Source organism: Rhipicephalus microplus, chromosome 3, assembly GCF_043290135.1.
Source record: "Rhipicephalus microplus isolate Deutch F79 chromosome 3, USDA_Rmic, whole genome shotgun sequence".
Lineage (NCBI taxonomy): Eukaryota > Metazoa > Arthropoda > Arachnida > Ixodida > Ixodidae > Rhipicephalus > Rhipicephalus microplus.
Window position 1 is genome coordinate 25,391,225 of NC_134702.1, and position 12,324 is coordinate 25,403,548.

General features: G+C 45.1%; 1 protein-coding gene across 3 annotated transcripts in view; it reads left to right on the forward strand.

Annotated features, from left to right (window-relative positions):
• The first annotated feature begins 371 nt into the window (after positions 1–371).
• The window catches only part of LOC119177298 (uncharacterized), a 53,640-nt gene continuing 41,687 nt past the window's right edge, over positions 372–12,324 (forward strand). For 2 of the 3 annotated variants that reach the window (XM_075889121.1, XM_075889122.1), the window contains exons 1-2: positions 372–510; positions 1,111–1,226. In XM_075889121.1, coding sequence (XP_075745236.1) covers positions 1,112–1,226 — 115 coding nt within the window. In that variant the 5' untranslated portion in view covers positions 372–510; position 1,111. Of the gene's footprint in view, positions 511–1,110; positions 1,227–12,324 lie in introns of those variants that run through there. The other variant, XM_075889126.1, reaches the window with a different exon arrangement.

Consider the following 12,324-nt stretch of genomic DNA (forward strand, 5'->3'; position numbering starts at 1 on the left):
ACGTTCATCTTCCGAGTGATTGCCTACGCTCCACCACGCTCCGTAAATAAGTGACGTTTAAATTTGGCGGCCAATCATTGCACGGGCGCTCAGAGACAACCACGGAGGAAGAGAAGGTAAGCCTTTCCTTCCTCCGTGGAGACAACCGTTTTTATGGCACATATTTTATAAGTATTTCCAGAATAACATTTATTTTACAATTTGTAAGAACCAAGAAGTTATATTGCAACTTTTAGGCTATTCAGTAACGTTTTTTTGTCTTGAGAAAGTTTTATGTTTAATAGACAATTTGTTTCGTTAAGGAGAGAGAAATACTAATGTTCCCGCTTCAAAACAATGAAAGCGCGTTAATTGGTTTTTCTAAAAAGTAACAGGTGGCAGCACCTGCCTATGCGCGGCGGCGGCGGCATGTGCAGCGTTTGCTTACTAACAGGAACGTAGCAAACGCGGCTGATGTAGCTGATACCATCGCGCTTGGCAGCTAATACCTTGTTTTAGGAAAAGTACAAAGTAAGTATCATCGCAGCTAACTATACCACAGTGCGTCTTTAGCCTTGTTGCGCCAATATACTGGCATCTTGTTCCCTTTTAGTTGGTTTCTGTGCAACTAGAACCTCGCGCTAACAGTGCTCGTGTGTGCGGTGAATATATAAACTTTATTTCATTTGCCCGCCAACGGTTACATCATAATTACAAGCAGTTGCTTACAGGCGGGAACACAAAGGTAGGCGTAATAAGTACAGCTTGTTCAACAGCGCCTACTGTAAGACTGGGCACATGTCGACAATCTAATTAAGAGGAAACGTTGCCATGCCAGCTGGAGTAACGTGTTGGTGGTGTGATTATTACATAAACACTTCCTTCCTGAGTAGCTCGTAGCGTGGTCGTAAGGCACGCAGTATAAATGTTGACGAGCAAAGGGCGCTTCAAAGGTTGTTCTAAGAGCTCTGTTGCTTTCAATTCCCTCGAATGCCGAGAAGACCTTGTTTAAAAATAGCCGCCTCGTTTGATGTATCTTTGTCTCGCATCGTGCCGCATTTGGTGCGTCACGAAAGATCTGGGAAAAAAAAAACCTGATGACTTTTCATTTCATTTCTCCTCGTTTTGCAGCATGACTTCCAGAGCAAAACAGCGGAACGCCGCTAACTCTGCCGAATCGGCAACGCTGACCGTCAACGAACGAATACTCAGGGATTGCCACATGCTCTACGCTGACCCCGACAATGGTAAATAGCCGGCGCACAGCTTCTAGTTGGAACAAGTAGTTTGTAAGGTTTCTTGATGTTGAGACTCCTGATATTATGAATCATGTTGCGCTCGAGCTAAGGTTGCCTTGGAGACTCCAATCTCAGCGCGGAAAAATAAGGTGAAATGAAACATTTACATTCATCAGAACTAAACATGCATTGGAACATGGTGACCGTCAAGGTATGCAATGCAATCGGGACCTCGAACATACTTAGAAGCACAGAGCAGGTTGGTGCCCATTTTGTGTGCAAATTTCTTTCTTAGGTTTTCAACATACCATTGAAGCTGGTACAGCATATTTCAGAAAGTGGGCACTTACATCTCGGTATAGACGTGCAGACTCATTGCATGCACAGAATACCAACGCTATTTCAACCCATGCCCTTCCCAATGCTTCAAGAAATCAAGAGAGCCAGTAAGCTGTGAAAATGCCTACATTATATTAGTTCACAAGAAAGGAGAGATAAGACTGAAAGTAATATAACCCATCAGATTACTTTCACTTTCATTTACAAAAGTAATTTAAAACAGCATAAAATAAACCAAAAACTTTAACCAACCCATAGAGCAAGCCAGTAGCAAGGCAGGGGTACTTTACAATGCAAGACAGGTGCATGATAAAATATATAATTGAGAAATCTGTTGTCTGCGATGACCCTATTTATATTGCCTTGACAGACTATGAAGCGTCCTTAGTACTCCCGGAATTTTATCCAGGAAACTGAGCTACTTATTATGTAGCTTACGTTGTATGGCGTACTGGTGCAAACCAAAAAAGTTGTTAGACCCAGTAAAGACGGCAGCAATCTTAAAAGCTTCGCAACACCAAGGCTTACCTGGAACCATGACTGGGTGGATATATTCAGAAGAGTATTTCAGAATACAGATATTGAAACAAATTCACTGAAAGTGTAAGGTGTGGATACTGAGGTACGTTTGTTCTTGTGTAACAGGATGTTTCCAGAATACTTTTGCAAAAAGATATGAAAGGTATTCTGAAACACACATACAAGAATACCAATATTAGATTACTCGATTTGATTTTGGGAATACTGATGCTCCTCAAAGACCTTCATTATGTGCAGGATAATACTCCTATTGATGTTGCACCGCATTCAGACTTGCAAGTCAAGCATATCTCTTGAATTAGTAATGAATACCAGTGAATAAACAGTATACATTTGTGTTTCCGAGCTGCCTTTAGGCTGGTAAAATAGTTCCTGTTTTTAAGAAGGGTGATAAGACTTTTGTACAGAAATATAGGCCAATCTGTATCCTGCCTTTCTTCGATGAAGTAATTGAAAAGTTATTCCACATTAGAAGAATGCGTTATCTGAAAAAATTTAATCTTTTATCTCCACAACAATTTAAATTCCGTCAAGAATATTCAACTGAGCTGGCCCTAATTACCTTAACGGAGGAAATTAAACAAGCTCTTGATAGAGGTTTACTTGTGGGATCTGTGTTTATCGATTTGACGAAGGCTTTTGACACTATAAATCATCACGTACTACTTGCTAAACTCGAACCATTTGGTATGTCTGGTCCGATACTAAATTTTATTAAGAGCTACCTCAGTAACCGGTCTCAAATGGTTCATGTTAATGGCCATCTTTCAATGCCCAAGTAAATTAACGGTGTTCCACAGGGATCAATTTTAGGCCCACTTTTATTTTTGATGTTTATTAATGGTCTACCTACCATTCTTACAAGGTGCTAGTGCATACTTTACGCTGACGACACAACCATCTTTCAGTCATCTAAATCATTTTCTTGACTCCAGTCTGACCTCAACATAGATTTACATAACATAACTTATGGTGCCAGGCCAATTATCTTTAGATCAATGCAACTAAAACCCTGTTTATGTTGTTCCATTCCCCGCATATTTCACTTGACATGCAACCTTCCCTTCACATTGGTAATACCGTCATAAACATTTCCAGTGAAGCGCGGTTTCTTAGCGTCATCTTAGATAGGGAACTAAAATTTCATAAACATGCAGCATCACTCGTTAAAAAAATTGCATTTGGTATTCACGTCATCATCAAGACACGAACTTATTTTCCGCCTCACATCATACGTACTTTGTATTTTGCTTATATTCATAGCCATATTTCGTATTGCGTATCATCTTGGGCCAACACATATTTCACGCACATCAAACGTTTGCAGCGACTTCAGAATCAAGCAGTTAGATAAATGACTTTCAGCCCATTTTACTTCTCCTGTGACTCGTTGTTTCCTCAGCTTAACATACTCCCACTGAGACAATTATTTTGTCATAGAATATCCATTGTCGCCTTTAGACTCATCAGGCATGACATTTTTATCGCATGTATTGATAATCGTCACTTAACTAATAGTAACATCACCCGGTTTTCCCAGTGCAATAATCTTCTTTTGCCGGCCGTAAGGACAAACTACGGCAAGTTCTCAATCTTATTTACTAGCATAGCCATTTGGAATTTATTGCCTTTCGAATTGAAATCATTGCATAACATCCATATTTTAACTTCACGCAGCAAGAAATATTACGTTCAGGAATTAATCAACTCACCCAATTTGTGTAATTAACTGTTAATAGCTCTCCACATTTCTGTGCTATTTTACTACTTCAATTTGCCTTTGTATAATTGATAACACTGATAATGAAACGTGTTGCATTTGTCACATAGAGTTTATTAATGTTGTTTTTCGTCTTCACTTGCTTTTCACTATTTCCTTGTTATTTTTCAATAGTGCGTATTACCATTGTGTTGTGTATTGATCATATTTTTATTGTTAATCAAGCTTATTCATTATTACTCACAAGTCCATATACTATTGCTGTATTTTTTGTAATTACCCCATCCATGTAGCCATAGGAGGTCCCCCTGTCAGTTTCTCTGAAACTTTGGGACGTCCTGCTGTAGTAACGCTAACTATGCAACTCAACTGAACTATTTAATAAACTTGACTTGACTTGATTTATTCTAAACAGAATATGTATGTTGTTGCGATAGTTGTGTTAAATCCACTTAGAGAGCCTGTAAACAACCCTGTAGTAAAGAAAAATCGTAATTATGAGAAAGATGCACACTTTTGTTATGTAAACATGCTGCCGCAACAATTTTGTGAGTTCGTGCTCTAATAAGGAACTTAGGGGGTTAGAACATCCGTTTCAGCTGGTTTCGAACTTTCGCACGGCCTTACCACCCTTCTTCGCCGTAGGGAGGGCAAGGCGTAGCCTGTTGTTGCAACTCCGCCCACCGCGGCAACTTGATGTGACGTCAGCGATACGTCATTGGCGTGCAGCCAATCACCGAGCAGGGCTTTCCCCATATGAGCACTTGTCATAGTGATGTGGGGAGAAAGTGCAATTTGAGGGGCGAATGTGAACAAGTGAAAGGCAAAAGTGATGGTTGATAGTCGGACAAAAAGAAGAGTGCTTCAATGATTGGCACTCAGCATCTTGAGTCTCTACATGAGTATCTATATCTTGGCCTATTACTGACTGGAATCTTCTTTTGCCCTCCTTGCCTTTCCTTGCATCTTTGTCTCTCTCTCTCTCTACTGACTGGAAAGGAAATTCACCAAAGGATAAGGATGAGCTAGAGTGCTTATGGCAGACATCCTGAAGTAGTGGCAGGCAATTAACCGTTGTTTCTAAAACATACTGCCCATACTAACGTATGAGGGGGGGGGGGGGGGTTGAACTTGGACTGTAAACAAAGAAATTTGAGAAGTTATGAACCATGCAGTGTGTTTTGGAACATAAAATTATAGGAAGGGACGAGACTAGGGCAGAGTCGATTGGGGAACAAATTGTGACAGCTGATGGTCTTGTTTGCATTACGAAAATTAAAGATTATTATGTTCACAAACAAAGATGTGTTTCTACCAGAACTATTCTTAAAAGCAGGCACCAACCAGTCATGATTTCAAACTTATCATTAAGCAACATGGCTAATCGAAGGCAAGTGAATCAGTCTTAGATGTATGATGTTAAATATAAGCAGACAGTGAAAGGCTGATGTCTGCTATCGCCTGATAGCTTTATCGCACAATGCATTTGTGTTAGAAATGCATTAGGCTGCTTAACTTTCTCTATAGTTGCTTATGAAAGATGGAGGTACTGTAGAAGTTTAAATATGTGCTGCGACAGTGTAAAAATCAAAGTACGTTTAGTAAAGGAAATCTAATTGGGTTTATTATGTACTGTCATCTGGAATAGTAATCACGTGAGAGATCAACATCAGTGTTCTAGAGGGTTGGCCATGATGATGAAACGCTACACATCTACATGAACAATATGCTGTCAAATGCATAAAAATAAGGTACTGTGTATGTTGGCAAATAAACAAACAAACAAAAAATTGCCTCAGCATCATGCAAGTCTGATATTGTAATGCTATCAAAAAGGACCTAAGGTGGTGCTAGTGACACACTTGACTGAGCTGTGAAAGTCGTACCAGTTTATTTTTTTTTTTACCAATTAAAGCTTGATGTCCACCACATTGCGGTACTCAGTCATATGCAGTCAATTCTGCTGTTGCCATGGAAGCGGTAGCTCTTCTGTGGGATGCCTGATTGCTCGCTTCCAAATTGTTACTGTCGTTTGAGTTGATGTGTATTACTGATGGTTCACTACTGTATGCAGCTAATAGGCAATGAAGCTAAGGAAATACAGGGGGCAATAATTTGTTACCGATTGTGTTAAATGAAGTAATTGTGCAAGAAAGAGAAGTGAAAGTTGGCGAAAGACATTTTACTACTTGGGGGGAGGGGACCAAATGCATGACCTTTGCAGTAACGTGCACTGTTCTAAGTATGCCAAGACAAGATGTCGATTTCGGCAAGCGTGAGGCGTTAAATTGTAGCGAGAGAGACGAGACGTGAGACGTCGTGAAGGCGGCCAATGTGGCTGCACTGATCTCGACACTTTATTGGGAACTGCTAAAGCGGAGCAGCGGTGGCTGCCAGCGTACAAACTGCCAGGAGCGTAAGCTCGTTCTTTTCTGGCTGTTTGCACTTTGAGCTAGGCATGAGTTCCATGAGAGGTGTGCTGCGGGGGTTGGTAAATGATGATGATAAAGGGCAATGATGATGACACTACAGATTACTTGGAAATGTGAATGGCTTAGCTAGCTAATGAACATAATTGAAATACTTGCATCATGTTTTCCATAAACAACAGGCGGTTGTCATCTCATCCTTACTCTGGTCTTCCTGAGTGAATGAATGATGAATGTGATTGTCAAGCTTTTTGCATGCATTTTGGTGTGCAGCTGCTTTCAAGGGCTGCATGATCTTGTGGAGCAGTGGTCCCAGCATGATGCTGGTTAAAAGTTAAGTGGTCAGTGTGTTGTGATGAGCAGTGACAGAGCAATGCCTTCAATGCTAACCGCCAGCTTGTACAGTGTTGGCTGCCTATATTGGCTTGTGGAATGTACTGGATAGATGTTTGGGCACCGTGCTAGCTATGAGGGCTTGTCGCATCATAGGCAGCATCATTTGTTCATAAGGGGACCGAGGCGGCTTCGGTGAAAACAGTGTAGTCAACGGTGTGTTTTAAGCTGGGTACTACTGTAAGCTTTTATTATGGCTGGTGGAGATCTTGTGAAAGCCAGCTACTGCTGAAAGTCAGCAGTACTGCAGACTTGCCAATTGCTGTGGGCAAACCCTGTCCAGAGCAGAGTTTTTGCTTTGTATAATTATAAAAATTCTCATGTGGAGAAACGCTATGCAGGTAGTCTTCACGTAATTTTTGTTCAATAGGTTGTCTAAAGGGGAAAAAAGTAATCAAAGTGCATATGATGAACACTTTATTCACTTTAGTGATTTTGTGTTTAACTTCCGGCAAGCTCGAAGCCAGGCCATGAAATGCAAAGCTTTTTGTGCTCCTCAAGAATATTTCCAACATGGATGAATGAACCGCTGCATCACATACAGGAAAAAAACAAAACGAAAACCCCAACGTTACCTATCCTGTCGTTGCTGGCGAAAAGAACGCAGTCAGTAATGTCGAATTTCAATTTCACAAATCTGCGCGTTGTTACGAAGTACTTGTGTGACTGGGTGCATGCTCTCCCTCAAAACTGGCGCTATCTCAGCGAGTTGGCTCTAGCAGACTCTAGTGCACAGGTCACTCAGGCGTGCAGTGCACATTGGAACAACATAGATCGATCGATTTCGACCCTGTTCATTCTTTAATTCAGTTTAGACTTGAATGGGACCATCGCTTCTGTAGCAGCGTTCGTGTATCGTTGTCCCCCTATCGTCGTCTGTTTTGCGCTGCCCAAATCACCGCGAGTTGATGCAGTCCGACGCGAAGCGCCTTCCTGCAGCGCTGGCGCGACACTTTTACGGAATTCCGTGGCGCTTGTTCGCGTAGCTATACTACACTGACCTCAGGCCTGCTACATGACGTGCCTTTGCGTCGACGCCTCCAGCGGGACAGGGCACGCCTTTGTGTGCATTGGGGCGCGCGCATTCGCTGCGACTTGATGGCGTAAACCGCGCCTTGTGGGCGCCATGCTTCAGTGTAGTTGCGTGCAGCGCTGTCGAAGACGTCCTCGGCATGCCCAGGAGACGAAGCGTGCACCGAAACCCACGACTTTGGGAGGTAGTGAATGCAAGAGCCCCCACAACGATGGAAACTACGAAGCGTTTACGTCATAATGACGACACTGCAGTGAAACTAAATTAATGTACCATATCCTTCATGGGGTTCATTGTCTTTCGGCTTCGTCGGAATACGCATCTAAGGTTATTCGTCAGAGCTGGCGGGAACTGTTGAAGACTCGAGAGATCTCTGCAAATAAATAGTTCGTTTAAGTTAGCCAGACGACAATGCGAATAACAAGGCTGCAGGCGAGTTTTGATCGTGATCAATTTATGATATATTGACTTTCTAGGCTGCTTTCCGTGGCTACACCCGCAAATGAACCAGCTCACGATCGAACGCACCCCTAAGTGCTCCCTCCTACGTTCACCTTCCAAAAATTAGACGCCTTCTTCTTCTAACCGCCGCCACCATTCTGTTTTACCGTCACTGCAGTTACACCACTTTTCTCCGATTGCGCATGCGTGATTGGAGTAATGATTGATATGTGGGGTTTAACGTCCCAAAACCACCATATGATTATGAGAGACGCCGTAGTGGAGGGCTCCGGAATGCGTGATTGGAGTAAGCGTAGTAGATAGGCTGGGAGGCTGCCGCCGGGGCCCTTTAGCGCCTGAGGACTGTTTTGCGTAGCGGTCCGTTCGCGGGGTTCTCTTTGTTTTTTTGTTTGTTTTTTTGCGCACTGTTGGTGGTCACCTGTGGTGCGTACTATACTGCACGTGTCAACAACTGCGTGCAATGGACGCTGCACGAACACTTCAGGGCACGCTTTCTGGTGACGTAGCGCGTTACAACTCTCGCGCGACTCGATCCCCACCCCTGGAGACTACGTGGCCGCTCCAGGGGCCTTGCTTTTCCCGGACGCGGTTGTGACGAAATGGCCCGGGTTTTGTCGCTTTTTTTTTATTTCCCTCGCCTCATCCCGCTGTCGCTGGGGGCGCGACCGGCCGTCGTCGTCAAAGCGTCTACCTTAGTCGCGCAAGGGCATTGCGAGGAATCAAGCTCCGTCAAGATTGCATGGTTGGCGATGCGAGGCCATTCTGTCTGTGGCAAGTCTCGGTGTTTCGAAACAAGAACAAAACACAAAGAGTAGAAGAAGCCAATGGCGACGAGTGTCGATGCAAGCGATTCGCCGAACGCTTCAAAAAAGCCATTTGATTTTGTGAGGGAAATGTGCCCGTTGAGACGCACACTTGTTGCGGTAAGGCCGCCTATTCTTTTCGTTGCGTGCGATTCCGTGGTCGGACGGAGGCGTTACTTATAGTGCACCTGTATAAAGTACAAGTAGACGTCGGCAGCGTCACTGAGGGATGGGCGCGATGTTGCAACGCACGTGTGAACACCTTGTCTCACCGTATCGCTAGTGCCGCAATACTCACGTCTGGGTTCGCTTGCGAAACGCTTCCCGTCATTTTTTTGTGGGGCTCGGAAACGTTCTCTGTATGGCGACGAAATGGCGATATTGAAGTAAAGACCGTCTAAACGCGGATGAAGGGTCTATTGTCGCTGTAAAATTTCACGAACAGAAATCGTTCGCAGATGTATATGACGATCCGACAACTGATACATCGAAGCTGCAATGCGAGTTTTCACACCAAGGAGAAGGAAATGAAAAGTGAACGCGGATGAAGTGTCTATTGTCGCTGTAAAATTTCACGAACAGAAATCGTTCGCAGATGTATATGACGATCCGACAACTGATACATCGGTGCCATCGAAGCTGCGATGTGAGTTTTCACACCAGGGAGAAGGAAATGAAAAGTGGGGAGATCAACTGGGACAAATATCCTGTTTTGCTGTCATTCACTGGGGAGAAGGTTGGGCGAAGTAGGTGACTTCACACGCATGCAGCAAGATAAGGAAGGATAGAACGTATAACACTGGTTACAGTAAACCGTATATAAGTACAAGTATATATATCCACGTGAAGTTTTCGCGATGAGATTTCTGTTACTTTTTATTGATGCTCATTAATCTTAGTAGGTTTCAAATCCGATTTCGGGCAGTGACGGACGTCGCATCGCGCCATCCACGTCATATATGACGACCCCGCCGGCGTCTCATGCGCATCGCCATCATCGCCTGGAAAAAGTAGAAGAAAAGAAACCACAGCATATCCACGAGGTAAATGATGACGAGTGGGGCGAAGCGGATGTACGGACGGACGCATGGACGGACGCATGCACGGATCGATGGACTCTTCGCCCGACTCATCATCATTCACTCCGTGGATATGCTGTGACACCGTTTTTTATTGTCATCCAATGCAATGTAACTGGCTACTACGACGATACGGGACATACGATCCACGGCGTAAGGGGCTTCGCCCCTAAAAAAGAAGCTCGCATGGGTCCCTTGTACATTCGCTAAGACGCGAAAGCGAAGTTAAACTTCTCAGGTGGCGTATTGATCCTCCTCCGCCCCTCTTACGAAGGCTTTCAGCACCTAACGTGGTAGTGCCGTCCCTCCGAGATCGGAGGCGTTGCAGGCTTTCTGCGCCTCGTCTGCTTTTGCACTGCCTCCGTGGTCGGCACACACAGCGTCGACATCGTGTGATTACGTCATAATTTCAAGTTACGCTAAGAGACGTAATAACGTCAGCACATGACGTCGTCGTGTAGGAAACAAAGTCGCCGGCCGTTATTACAGCGCAAATCCAGCAGTTAACCGAGACCAGAAAACATTGTAGTCGGGGTAAACTCGGTCAGTGATCACCCCGCCGCGGTGGTCTATAGTGGCTAAGGTACTCGACTGGTGACGAGCAGGTCGCGGGATCGAATCCCGACTGCGGCGGCTGCATTTTCGATAAAGGCGAAAATGCTCTAGGTCCGTATTTGGGTGGTCGAAATTTCCGGAGCCCTGCACTGCGGCGTCTATCATAGTCATATGGTGGTTTCGGGACGTTAAACACCACACATCAACCAATCAATCGGTCAGAGATCGTCATCACCGGGTGTCACCACATCTTGTAGCAGTTACAGAAAATGAGCGAAAGGAAGTGCGCAGGAAGGAAGGAAGAGGCGTTGTATTCCAAAAAGCACCCATTGCGGGACACATTTTTCAACAACTGCATCCGAAAAAAAAAGAACGAAAGAAAGGAATAACTAGAACGAAGATTTTTTTTTCGCGAGATGAAACGGGCGTGAATGTGTCGAGAGAAAGCGTGACTCTGCCGCCGCTGCGGCGTTCTTAATAAACACGTGGCGTAGAAGTTGCGCGCGTTGTTAGCGAAAATCCCCGGTTCGCTGCACCGAAGTCACGATGGCGAGCTTCTATGCCGCGTCATACGCGTTGCCGGCGGTTAATGCGAAACCGCGATGCGCGCACGAAGCGAAAGGTCACGCGGCGGAAGCCACCGTGTCGGTCGGTCGGCTGCTATACTAGCGGGGGGGGGGGGGGGTATCGACAGGCCGCGTACTGTATACTACACGACGGCGCTTCTTGCAAAGTTACGCACCTCAAGGAGATTCACGCTGCTGCAGGGCAGGGACGAAGCGTCTCGTTGATGTTTCCCAATCTTCGATCCCACGTTGCTTCGCGTTGTTTAAGTCCCGCCTAGGTGGTCTATTGGCTAAGGTACTCGGCTGCTGACCCGCAGGTCGCGGGTTCGAATCCCGGCTGGGGCGGCTGCATTTCCGATGGAGGCGGAAATGTTGTAGGCACGTGTGCTCAGATTTGGGTGCACGTTAAAGAACCCCAGGTTGTCGAAATTTTCGGAGCCCTCCACTACGGCGTCTCTCATAATCATGTGGTGGTTTTGGGACGTTAAACCCCACATATTAATCAATCGTGTTGTTTAATACAAGGCATCGTACGCGCGCGTGGCATGTCATGCGCACACGATTTCGGGGAGTGCCATAAAGACGTCTCTGTTAAAAGAGTAATAGTTAATTATTCGGGTTTTACGTCCCGAAACTACGACGTCACTGGGAGGTACGCCGTAGTAGAAGGCGCCGGAAACGAGGCGCCCCTAAAGCACGCCGGCAGAGAACATCGCTTTGGGATAGGCGGTAAGACATTGGTGAGACGTTGGAAGTCTTAAAGGAATATGTCTCCTTTCGGATAGATGGTGAGACGTTGGAAGTTTTAAAGAAACATGTCTGCTTAGGACGAAGAGTAACCGCGGAGCCAAATCATGAAAATGTCTGCCTCGGTGGATCAGCGGCTGGAGTGCTCGGCTGCTGCCACGAAGGTCGCAGGTGCGATACCGGCCCCGGCGTTCTCATTTCGATGGAGGCAAAATGGTAGTGGTTCGTGTTCTCTGCGATGTAAGTGCGCGCTGAAAGAACACCAAAGGGTCGAAACTCCCGGAGCCCTCCACTGCGGCGCCTCTCATAATCATAAGGTTAAGGATGTTGTAGTTAGCCGGCGGATCTAGCATACGGTGGTTTTGGGACGTTAAACCCTTCGTATCAATCAGTCATTGAGCACATAGGGCAAGCATTCTCAAATCATGTGTGGTAGCCTAC